The 13,465-nt window shown below is 42.4% G+C and overlaps 1 protein-coding gene across 1 annotated transcript in view; it reads right to left on the reverse strand.

Moving 5' to 3' along the window:
* Window positions 1–13,465, reverse strand: part of LOC124794638 (juvenile hormone esterase-like) — a 516,675-nt gene that overhangs the window by 356,481 nt on the left and 146,729 nt on the right. The window contains exon 2 of the mRNA XM_047258150.1: window positions 11,561–11,770. Within this exon, the coding sequence (XP_047114106.1) occupies window positions 11,561–11,770 (210 nt within the window). The remainder of the gene's footprint in view (window positions 1–11,560; window positions 11,771–13,465) is intronic.

The raw sequence follows: 13,465 nt of genomic DNA on the forward strand, positions 1-13,465 counted from the left end.
GAGACGTTTGTATTCCTTTTTGCCTGCTTCACTTACTGCATTTTTATATTTTCTCCTTTCATCAATTCAATTCAATATTTCTTCTGTTACCCAAGGATTTCTACTAGCCCTCGTCTTTTTACCTACTTGATCCTCTGCTACCTTTACTATTTCATCCCTCAAAGCTACCCATTTTTCTTCCACTGTATTTCTTTCTCCCATTCCTGTCAATTGTTCCCTTATGCTCTCCCTGAAACTCTGTACAACCTCTGGTTCTTTCAGTTTATCCAGGTCCCATCTCCTTAAATTCCCACCTTTTTGCAGTTTCTTCAGTTTTAATCTACAGTTCATAACCAATAGATTGTGGTCAGAGTCCACATCTGCCCCTGGAAATGTATTGCAACGTAAAATCTGGTTCCTAAATCTCTGTCGTACCAATATATAATCTATCTGAAACCTATTGGTATCTCCAGGGTTCTTCCATGTATACAACCTTCTTTCATGATTCTTGAACCAAGTGTTAGCTATGGTTAAGTTATGCTCTGTGCAAAATTCTACCAAGCGGCTTCCTCTTTCATTTCTCAGCCCTAATCCATATTCACCTGCTACGTTTCCTTCTCTTCCTTTTCCTACTGTCGAATTCCAGTCACCCATGACTATTAAATTTTCGTCTCCCTTCACTACCTGAATAATTCCTTTTATCTCATCATACATTTCATCAATTTATTCATCATCTGCAGAACTAGTTGGCATATAAACATGTACTATTGTAGTAGGCGTGGGCTTCGTGTCTATCTTGGCCACAATAATGCGTTCACTATGCTGTTTGTAGTAGCTTACCCGTACTCCTGTTTTTTTATTCATTATTAAACCTACTCCTGCATTACCCCTATTTGATTTTGTATTTATAACCCTGTATTCGCCTGACCAAAAGTCTTGTTCCTCCTGCCACCGAACTTCACTAATTCCCACTATATCTAACTTTAACCTATCCATTTCCCTTTTTAAATTTTCTAACCTACCTGCCCGATTAAGGGATCTGACGTTCCACGCTCCGATGCATAGAACGCCAGTTTTCTTTCTCCTGGTAACAACGTCCTCTTGAGTAGTCCCCACCCGGAGATCGGAATGGGGGGCTATTTTACCTCCGGAATATTTTACCTAAGGGGACGCCATGATCATTTAATCATACAGTAAAGCTGCATGCCCTCGGGAAAAATTACGGCTGTAGTTTCCCCTTGCTTTAAGCCGTTCGCAGTACCACAACAGCAAGGCGTTTTGGATAGTGTAACAAGGCCAGATCAGTCAATCATCCAGACTGTTGCCCCTGCAACTACAGAAAAGGCTGCTGCCCCTCTACAGGAACCACACGTTTGTCTGGCCTCTCAACAGATACCCTTCCGTTGTGGTTGCGCCTACGGTACGGCTATCTGTATCGTTGAGATACGCAAGGCACCCCACCAAAGGCAAGGTCCATGGTTCTTGGTGGGCGGGGGGGGGGGGGGGGGGGAGTTCAACCATATCGGCAGCATATTGGCGAGGAATTCTTCTTCATCGAAAATTCGCGCCCCTGTCGTGCACATGTTGTGAATGACTTCCTTCAGGATAACGACATCACTCGGCTAGAGTGGCCAGCATGTTCTCCGGACATGAACACTATCGATCATGCCTGGGATAGATTGAAAAGGGCTGTTTATGGACGATGTGACCCACCGAGGCTTAGTGCCGTAAAACGATCCTGCTTTGGAGGCGGTTAGGCTAGGCGCGATTTTTCAGTTGGCGCGACTTAACAATCGCTATCGCGGAAGTACATTGTGGTGCGCACACAGCGGCAGGAAAATCGCAACTACTCTCAGTACCAGCATGGATTTCATCGAAACAGCTTGTTTGGTGGCGCTTTTACTACGAAGAAGAGCGACCAAACAGCGCAAATGTCGTTACTGGGTGCATCCGATTATAAGTCAAAGACTAGTGAAACGGCAGTTTTACAAATTACACGAAGAGTTACAAAATCACCCAAATAAATTCTTTCAATACTATCGAATGAGTAAGAATAGTTTTGATACACTGCTTCAGACAGTAGGACCGAATATAACAAAACAAGATACGACATGGAGGAAGTGTATACCACCTGAGGAGCGCTTATCAGTGACTTTGAGGTAAGCACACATTATGTCATTCAACAGTTTTTATTGCCCTTTTACATTATTGATTAGATACATCAAGAGAATCATTTCATTCAACAATTGTTGTTGCCATTTTACATTACTGATCAGATACATCAAGAAAATCACTACTGAAGTCGAAACTGACGAACTTGTTTCATGAGAAAACTGCAAAACCATGTTGCACATAGAGGTTTCTGTGGTCTCGTTGCGTTTGTCAGCAGAGGAGCACACGAACAAATTTTGTGGAGGTTCCGTTTCATTTAGGACATTTGTAGAATATAGTTGAACGAATGAAGATGGTGGAGAATAAGTTTCTTGAGTGGTGTTATAAGTCGCTTGATTTGTGTCATAACACATGTTCGGATGCTGTGGAAAAATCGGTGAAAGGTGATAATATCTGGCATTCCTCATCACATTCAGTATTTCTATTTTCGCGTAATGTTTCTGTTCTTCGTTTAACCTTGCCAGCATGGGGACAAGCATTAATATAAAATTCTTATCCTCGTTAACTTCTTCTTTTTGTCTGTCTTTTAATATATTTAATAGAGATTCCTCGTAGGACGTAACCTTCCTGGCTCCTCTTTTCGTAGGATGTCGTACTTTTGTGCTCTGTACAGTATCGTTGTTGTTTTGTGAATACAAATTGGGGGGAGAACCTACTTCCTTGTTTCCTGTGCTACTGGGCATAATTTCGATGTTGCTGGTGGTCGGTCTGTCTTCCATTTGAGGGAGCAGAAATAACATTGCATCGAAGTATAGATATTTCCTCCGTTTTCTTGCAGCCTCGCCAGACGAAGATTTTTTCTGTGATGCTAGTTCTCTTGCGAAGCAGTCCTTCAGATTTTTCCACTTCCTTTGAATTTCTTTACGTGTCATAAATGAAATTATCACTGAATATAATTTATTGTAAGTATTTACCTTAATACTTCTATGAATAAATATTAATGCTGTTACTGAATATTATTTCTTCCAGATACCTTGCGACTGGAAATAGCTTTCGCTCATTACACTACGAATAGCTACTAGGAGCCACTACAATCAGAGAAATTGTTAAGGATACATGCGAGCAGTTGTGGCAATGTCTACAGCCTATTCATATGGCAGAAAAAACTGAAGATGATTGGAAGATTATTGCCAAACAGTTTTTAGACAGAACTGACTTTCCAAATTGCATTGGTGCTGTGGACGGGAAACATGTGAGACTGAAGAAGCCTGCTGACAGTGGCTCAAAGTTTTATAATTACTAGAATTATTTTTCGACAATACTTTTGTCCGTAGTGGACGGTGACTGTTGTTTCAGTGTGATAGGCGTGGGCTCGTACGGAGCCAATGGGGATTCTAATGTGTTCAAGAAATCCAACTACTATCAAAAACTGAAATCTAATCAGTTAAACATTCCAAACCCTCAAAAATTACCACATGATGAGGAAGGAGAGCCTCAAACTTTTAATTTTGTAGGAGATGAAGCATTTGCACTGTCTAGACAGATTCTGCAGCCGTACTCGAAGAAAAACTTGACAATGAAACAGCGTGTTTTTAATTATAGACATTGTCGTGCTCGTAGAATTGTGGAATGTACTTTGGAAATTTTGGCTAACAAATGGAGAATATTTCATCGACCTATGGCTGTGGATGTTGGTTTTTCAGACATAATCATAAAAGCATGTTGTATTCTGCATAATTTCGTAAGACGAAATGATGGTGTACGAACTGAGGACGAATCGTATGAATGCCTTCTGCAAGACTGTGAGCCTGTAGGAATAAGAGCTGATGCGTGTGGTATGCAGATAAGGGATTATTTTGCAAACTACTTTGTGACTCTACAAGGATCAGTATCTTGGCAATATGAAAAAAATTAAATTGTTGTAACTGTGATGTCTACATGACTGAATAAAATAAGTGAACCATGAAATACCTTTGTTAGTCTTCCGGTCCAGGCAGTTCAGTCCAGTTCCGAATTAGGCTGCAGCATACTTCTCCCCATACTTCCTCTTTCAAATTGCGATCACTGTATTCTTTTAATTTTCTGTTGTAGAGAGCTGGTCGCTTTTCTACTTCTGCAATGAGTCTTTCTGAATCGACAACACAACTTCCAATGTCATCCGTAGCGCAACTTCCGTTATCAGACATACTGTTGGCGCACTGAAATTGTGTGTATGCAACACAGAGCGAGAGCGACAGACTGAGAAATCGCGTCGCTAGTGCGCGCGGGCCCATGCCAGTGCCCGTGAATCATTCCATACCTGCGACAATCGCTTCGCGCGTGAAATAGGGCCGGTTGCGTCTTTTAAATCGCCGCTACTTTTTTGTCGCACGTGCGCGCGCTCCTATTCGAGCCACTGTGTTTCATTCTTGCGACAAATAAATCGCACGACGGAAAATCGCCAGTGCGCGCCTAGCCTTAAATGGGAGATGTGTCTCAGAGCTGGATAGTGACAGATGGTGACGCTAGACTGGACGCGCACGTAGTTTATGTATCAGCCGATAGAGGACAATATTGGATAGGGGGACTATGAATTTAGGTTCGATTGTGCCCAGTAGAGTGCACTAAAGTAATGGAATGTTTTTCATAAACTATTCTAGTATTTTCATAAAGTCTTTTTGTGTATGTAAAATGTTATAAATGTGTTTTAGCAGTTATGAATGATGCGTGAGTGTGGATTAATGCTAATATGAAGATCATTGTGTAACGAGTTATATAGTAGGATTTAGTGTGGGAACATTTCGAAGAAGTATGGATATGGACAAAGGGGATTTTTGTAGAATAGATTTGTAAAGTAAGTTTATGGTAAAGGGAAAGTTAATTCAGGTATAAATAACAATAGTAAATAACTTTATGCATAGACAAAACTTCAGCATATTAGATAATTACATCGCTAAAAGGTGCAGTCGTTAGGTTTACTATTTTGCCACTGGTTATTGATGAGAAGCGCGGACTGACGTGGGAGAATGTTGTTTTGCTGTTGGCTGTTGAGTAAACTGACCAATGGTAAAGCAATATTCCTCGCGCGCATTTCTCTGCTGGTAGAGAAGACTTAGAGTATTCTAGAGAGGAGTCGAAGCCTAGCCATGAAAGAGATCTGACGTGTGCAGTAGTAGTTCCGATGAAAATTACAAATTGCCCCATTTAGCAGTGTTTCATACATCAAAAGTGTTGGAAAGTGACGGCATAATTATTCCGATGGGTGTGTAGAAATTTCGGAATTTTTAAGTGAATTTTGTAACGAGAAAAGACATGTATTCCGTGTGGCGTATTGAGCAGGTCGGTGGCTAAAAACTGTGACTGCATTTGGTACCGACAGACTTAATGTTTGGCGAGTATTATCGATCTAAAACAATCAGTACTTTTGTAGCTATTACGTTTTCGGGAAATGCAACACCATAAACTTGCTAACGTGAGTGAAAGGGATTGTGAGTGACTGTGTTAAGACTAGCACGGGCTTGGCAGTAATACTTGTTCACCTAAGTTTCAGAATATGTTAAGTGAGGACAAAATTCCCAACCTTTCGTTTCATATCAAAACTTTCTCCCGAAACGTAGGTTAGTGACTTAAATTGCAGCCTGGTTCACGTCGAAGTACAGTAGGTTTCACTCGGCTTTCCTACTAAGATCTGCTGAGACAATGTTCACAGGTAGGTGCAGGTCCGTCGTAAAGGGACGGAAAGAACCGCGCCGCCGCACCACCAACCACTCTGAGGGATCTACGCCGAATCGCCGTTGAGGACTGGGACAATCTGGACCAACAATTCCTTGATGAACTTGTGGATAGTATGCCACGACGAATAGAGGCATGCATCAATGCAAGAGAACGTGCTACTGGGTATTAGAGGTACCGATGTGTACAGCAATCCCGACCACCACCTCTGAAGGTCTCTCTCTATGGTGGTACAACATGCAATGTGTGGTTTTCATGAGCAATAAAAAGGGCAGAAATGAGGTGTATGTTGATCTCTATATCAATTTTCTGTACAGGTTCCGGAAATCTCGGAATACAGGTGATGAAAAACTTTTTTTGATGTATGTATAATAGACAAAGCAAAACACCTTTCGTTTATCACTCTATTCCACACATAAAACGCAGCCTCTTGTGTGGGATTCGTGGGTCTGTTTAAAATGTATTATCCTCACGAAGTAGACACCTTGTGGAGAAATAACCCAGATCAAGTAGTAATCTCATTTACGAGTATGAGGTTATTTAGAGTGGCCTGCGTGAGGGCACTAACGATAAAAAAATGCTATAAACGACCTCTGATAAAGAGGACTCTTCCCATGTAACAGACATATACTTAGAGACAATGACAAACCAGGAGATACATATACAAGATGCAGAAAACAGAATAAATGTGAGCAGAAATACACTGATGCGCTAAAGAAATTGGTGTAGGCACGAGTATTCAAATATTGAGATATGTAAAGAGGCAGAAGACGGCGCTGCTTTCGGCAACGGCTGTATAAGACAAGTGTCTGGCACAGTTGTTAGGTCGGTTACTGCTGCTAAAATGGCATTTTATCAAGATTTAAGTGGGTTTGAACGTCGGCACATGAGCGATGGGACACAGCAGCTCCGAGATAGCGATGAAGTGGAGATTTCCCTGTACGACCATTTCATGGGTGTACCGTGAATATCAGGAATCTAATAAAATATCAAATCTCCGATATCATTGCGGCCGGAAAAAAATTATGCAAGAACGGGACCAACGACAACTGAAGAGAATCGTTCAACGTGACAGAAGTGCAACCCTTCTGCAAATTACTGCAGATTTCAATGTTGGGCCGTCAACAAGTGTCAGCATGTGAACCATGAAATGAAACATCACCGATATGGGCTTTCGGAGCCAAAGGCCCACTCGTGTACGCTTGATGACTGCACGACACAAAGTTTTACGCCTCGCCAGGGGCCGTCAACACTGAAATTCGGCTGTTGATAACTGGAAAAATGTTACCTGCTCGGACAAGTCTCGTTTCAAATTGTATCGGGCGGATGGACGTGTACTGGTATGGAGACAACCTGATAAATCCATGGACCCTGCATGTCAGCAGTGGACTGTTCAAGCTGGTGGATGCTCTATAATGGTGTGGGGCGTGTACAGTTGATATGGGACCCCTGCTACGTCTAGATACGACTCTGCGACTTCGACAGGTGACATGTACGTAAGCATCCCGTCTGATCATCTGCATCCACTCATGTCCATTGTGCATTTCGACGGATTTGGGCAATTTCAGCAGGACAGTGCGGCACTCCACACGTCATTGCTACAGTGTGGCTTCAGGAACACTCTTCTGAATTTAAACACTTCCGCTGGCCACCAAACTTCCCAGACACGAAAATTATTTAGCATATCTGGGATGCCTTGCTACGTGCTGTTCAGAAGAGATCTCCACCCCTCGTACTGTTACCGATTTATGGACAACCGACAGTCCTGCAGGATTCATGGTGTCAATTCCCTCAGGCACTACTTCAGACATTAGCGAGTCCATGCCACTTCGTGTTGCGGCACTTCTGCATGCTCGCGGGGGCGCTACACGATATTAGGCAGGTGTACCAGTTTCTTTGGCTCTTCGGTGTGGATCCTGTCACTCCCAAAATCAGCAAGCAATGTCAAGAGCCACCAGCACAAGAAAAATCAGCACGTTCTGGATCTGTTAAGTAGCCAACATCCTCACCATACAGTGAGCACTTGAAACAATTCAAGAGAAGAAAGCTGTAGCGAAATCAAAGCAAACAGAAGCAAAGTTTTGTTCTTAAGGCTAATGCAGAGAATTGAACACAGTGAACGGAATGCTATCCTTGAGCTCCAGAAGAATTTTGACAGGAAGAAGAGCTTTCATATAACCTGGTTACAATTCTTTTCCACAATAAACGCAGAAAGTGTTGGACAGGGTAAGGAAGAGAATATTATTATTTTATGTGGATACTAAGTGTGTCTTTGACTGTCTCATGTTAGGACACCATTTATTTCTATTTCTTCTAATTTATTTGTTTTGCCAGTTAAACAGCACGAATTCTATAAATCAAAGCTTATATACATGATTTGACACGGATTTCAAATTAACAGACATACAGTTATATCGAATGTTGTGATATAAAGTGGTATAATGGGAGACAAGGAAACTTTCACATCAAGGATGAAGTAGGCCAGTGTGGAGCTCATCTGTCATTGGTATCAACTACCTGCCTCATCTGACAATGCATGAAGGCAGTCAGCTTCTGGAAATAGGACTCGTTACTTGCGAGAGTCTCCCATGTATCCGACATTAGGTCACACAGTTGGTCAGGTGTAAGTTCATGTGGCACTTCATTTTGGCCCACAAATTTTCAATGTGATTCAGGTCCTTCTCCCAAACAGGCCATTTGGTTAGAGCGACTTCAGTGTGTTGCAAAAGCCATTGCTAAACGACTCGACTCACATGAACCAGTGAATGGTACCACTGGAAATGGATCACACTAGGGGGACAATGCGTGCTCATCCTCAGCTGCATAGTATCCTTCATCATGTGCAAGTACTGATCCTTGGCAATATGACCATAAATTCGATGAAGTATCCCTGTCCCATCTGATGATACTCGCATTTTTTTTTTACTTTTATGACAAACCAGCTTGAGCTTACATTTCAACAAGATAACGCCCGCCCACACAGGGCGAGAGTTTCTACTGCTTGCCTTCGTGCTTGTCAAACACTACCACGGCCAGGAAGGTAGGTAGATTTCTTTACAGATGAGAATGTTAGGAGTATGGAGTATTATGGGCATGACCCTCCAGACGACTAAGGATTTTGCAGATCTAACAAGCCAACTGGGCAGAATTTGGCACGATATCCCTCAGGATATCCGACAATTTTTCTGAAATTATAATCATTGGTTCATCTGTACATGTACATCATGTACACAAATTTACGTCACATTGGGATAAATTCTTAGTGGTGCGTCTTTTTTCTGTCTTATAGAGAGTTTATCATAGTATATATTAGGGTTGAACAAAAATAAAACGAGTCCTTGGCTTTTCTAAATTACTGAAGTTGGGAAAGCCTGCAGAAAAATTTTAGTTCCGTCATACACAACGAAACCCAGACTCAAAGCTACCAAGTTTACACGAGATTAAAGAGTTTATACTACACAAATAGAAACTGAAATAACAGTGTTCAAAAATTAGGTAATTTGCCACTTTGCTCGAAATTTGAAAAATTGGTATTTTTTGACGCGCTGTAGCGCCTTAGGTACTGGGAGTAGAAAAAAATGGTTAGAATCAAATTTGTAGAGAATTTTGTGCTCTTTAAAAAAGAAAATAGACGTCAAAGCGATAGGAGCAAATGAAACAAAGATATTTTGAAAAAAATTGAAAAAGTCCGAAATTTTCGAAGTTTTTTGACTGCAGAAAGTTTTCCCAAGAGAAATTTTGTTGGCAAAAGTTGGTTTTCTAACCTTTTCAACAATATGAACGAGCTAAAAAAATAAAATCTTCTGCCCCACCTTTTGCGAGGTACAGGCTTTTTTTCTGACAGTTTCACTGGACTACTTGGGCTTTCCATCCAGAAAGAACAGGGTTCGAGTCCTGTAAACTCAACACAAAATTTAATTTCCTTCCAATCCCAGTGTAGGGTGTGGGTGGGAATTCAGCGCACTGTGGAACAAAGAAATTCCCACCAAAATGCGAATTCCCGTCAAAATACGAAATTTCCGCCATAATTCGAAATTCCTGCCAGTAGGGTAGGTCAGGGAGGGGAGGGGGAGGAATATGGGTGGGGAGGGGTGGGGTGTGAGAACTCACGTGCAGGCTGAGGAAACCACGTGACATCATCTGGGGGTGAAGTTGGTGCGGGCCTGGTCATGAGCTAATTTATTGATCAATTTAATTTATTTGCATATCTATTGAATATCAAAATTGGGGTTGGGACGCCATTACCCTGCTACTCATGACTGCACTCACCCACTCATTGAGGCGACTATTGATGACTGGTGCTTCATTACACTTGTGTCTTTTGAACTGACGTAAATTAAACTATGTAATTTTGTGAGTCAGTTTTGTTTCACTCCCTCTAAACGAACAAGATCCTACTTCTATCCCCGCTTTCCAACGCCGACGATGAAAGTATGGAGGTGGAAAACGTGCTTGAATTGTATAGCGCATCTAAACTCTGTTAAAAGCATAGCCTGAGTCTTGCCAAATGTTGGAAAATCCCAGTATATGTCGAACACAGTAGTAACAGGAGTTCGTGAAAGCACGTTATATGGATAGCTACCCTCAAATCCGGCACTTAATTGTAGCAAAGAGTATCAAATTAAATTAAAGTTGTTGTAAAGCAACGCAATAAGTAGACCAAAAACGACAACTACCGCTAGTTTGCTGAGGATGTCAGCAGTGGCATGCATAACGAGAGTAAACACTATGTGTGACCAACTGTACCTACATGCACCGAGCACCGATCATAACTAGGGCAGCGACGCTTAGCTTGCGATCGAAAAGCTGTGTGTTAGTGAAGTGGATCCCACATTATTACAATTAGAAATACCTTCACGAGAAGTTGCACTGGGTTTTTCGATAAAATTTTTGGGGTACTATCCAGAACTGTGATCGGAACTGTCATCAAAACACTAGTGCGATTCCGTATGTTTTTTGTAGTGAAAAGAGGTCCCTCGTTATTGCAGTTGTCTCATAAACTAAAACCTGCACAAAAAATATCATTAAGGTTTTCTGTACAACACTTGGGGAGCTCTTCAGAGCTATGATCACAATTTTATTTTTGCAAATCAGCAAATAATTTTTTTCAACCTTAAAATATTCCCGATTACTAGTGCTTTTTGCGAAATTCTGAAGAACTATTCAAATTTATACAGAGAACTCTAGAATTTTAGCATATCTACTGAGAACTCTGAAAAAAAATTGTATATTTCTCGAAAGTCGGTTGTATATCTCACACAACTGTGAAAATGGGTCCCTTATTAGTGCAATTATCTCGTAAACTATTATCTGCAGAAAAAAATGTCTTTAGGGTTTTTTGTAGAACTCTTCGGGAGCTATTCAGAATTGTGATTATTAATTTTTTCGTAAATCTGGCAATTACTTTTTGTACAAGATTAAGATATTCTCAAGTATTATTGTTTTCTCTGGTAAATTGTCTAGAACTGTTCCAATCTTGTTCAGAGAATTCTAGAATTATGGCATACCTGCCAAGAACTAAAAAAAAATATATTTTTTTTTCGACTGTCGGGTGCATCCGGCCACTAACATCGCCGTATCCAGATTAATGCACCGACCCCGTGAATGCGTGGGATAAAGCCAAGAAAATATGATAATGATGATGATGGTTGGTGTTTTAGGGCGCTATACAGCGAACTCATCAGTGCCCTGAAAGAAAAAGAAGGGAATACAATTGACTGAGTAGTTGATTTTGTTCACGACAGAGAATGAGACTGACCTTGAATCGCAGTGGGCCGATGGGCGGCTTGGCGTACGGGAGCCCCAGGAAGGCCGCGAAGGGCCGGCCGCCTCGTGACGTCATGAGCAGGCCGCGTGCAGCGCCGCACCCCGCCAGCTCCACCAGCGGTGTGGGTGGCGGGGGTGGCGGCGAAGAAGTGGAGGAGGCGGGGCCGGCGGGCAGCGACAGCAACAGCGCCACCAGCAGCATCTGCGGCGAAGGGGGCGACACTTCATAAAGCAGCTCAAAGGTCACGACACCTGACAGCAACTGCGCCTCCGACACAACTTCCAGCTCCCATCATAATGAAGGGTGGTTTTATCGAACATCAATGTTCTATTGTATTGTATTGTATGTTAACCGGGGACCTAGAAACTACGGAGAGGCTCCGTCCCCGCCGCAGCCGCAGTGGTCCACAACCCAACCCCACGACGACTATGGCAGTCCACTTCACTCCCCCCCCCCCCCCCCCCCCCCCCCCCGCCGCCCCACACCGAACCCAGGGTTATTGTGCAGTTCGGTCCCCGGTGGACCCCCCAGGGAACGTCTCACACCAGACGAGTGTAACCCCTATGTTTGCGTGGTAGAGTAATGTTGGTGTACGCTTACGTGGAGAACTTGTTTGCGCAGCAATCGCCGACATAGTGTAACTGAGGCAGAATAAGGGGAACCAGCCCGCATTCACCGAGGCAGATGGAAAACCGCCTAAAAAAAATCCATCCATAGACTGGCCGGTTCACCGGACCTCGACACAAATCCGCCGGGTGGATTCGTGCCGGGGACCAGGCGCTCCTTCCTGCCCAGAATCAAGGTTCTAAGTTTGAATACATTTTTACACCAGAGTGAAAAGTGTTATCGTAGCACAAAAAAAAGGTGAATATGTCCTGGACAGAGTTAGCGAACTAGCTTTTTGACTCATCTGGCAGCTTCAAAGACATTTAAATCAAAACATCTTGACCCATTCATGCTTTCTCGCCTATTACTATTAGTACCGATGTTATGAGATACACTGCATCGTGTAAAGTATCGTGTAAGGTAAACTTGATGATGATACATGATGTCGTGTCGTTTATACCGAGGTGATGAAAGTCACAGGATAGCGATATGCACAAATACAGATGCCTTTAATATCGCGTACACAAGGTATAAAATGGCAATGCACTGGCTGCGCTGTCATATGTATTCATGTCATTCGTGAAATCATTTCCGATGTCATTATAGCCGCACGACGGGAATTAACAGACTTTAAAAGCGGAATTTAAGATGGAGCTAGACGCATGGGACATTCCATTTTGAGAATCCTCGTTGTTGTTGTTGTTGTTGTTGTCTTCAGTCCTGAGACTGGTTTGATGCAGCTCTCCATGCTACTCTATCCTGTGCAAGTTTCTTCATCTCCCAGTACGTACTGCAGCCTACATCCTTCTGAATTGCTTAGTGTATTCATCTCTTGGACTCCCTCTACGATTTTTACCCTCCGCGCTGCCCTCCAATACTAAATTGGTGATCCCTCGATGTCTCAGAACGTGTCCTACCAACCGATCCCTTCTTCTAGACAAGTTGTGCCACAAGCTCCTCTTCTCCCCAATTCTATTCAATACCTCCTCATTAGTTATGTGATCTACCCATCAAATTTTCAGCATTATTCTGTACCACCACATTTCGAAAGCTTCTATTCTCTTCTTGTCTAAACTATTTATCGTCCACGTTCCACTTCCATACAAGGCAACACTCCATACAAATTCTTTCAGAAACGACTTCTGACATTTAAATCTATACTCGATGTTAACAAATTTTTCTTCCTCAGAAATGCTTTCCTTGCCATTGCCAGTCTACATTTTATATCCTCTCTACTTCGACCATCATCAGTTATTTTGCTCACCAAATAGCAAAACCCCTTTATTACTT

This window comes from Schistocerca piceifrons, chromosome 4 (genome assembly GCF_021461385.2).
Source record: "Schistocerca piceifrons isolate TAMUIC-IGC-003096 chromosome 4, iqSchPice1.1, whole genome shotgun sequence".
NCBI lineage: Eukaryota > Metazoa > Arthropoda > Insecta > Orthoptera > Acrididae > Schistocerca > Schistocerca piceifrons.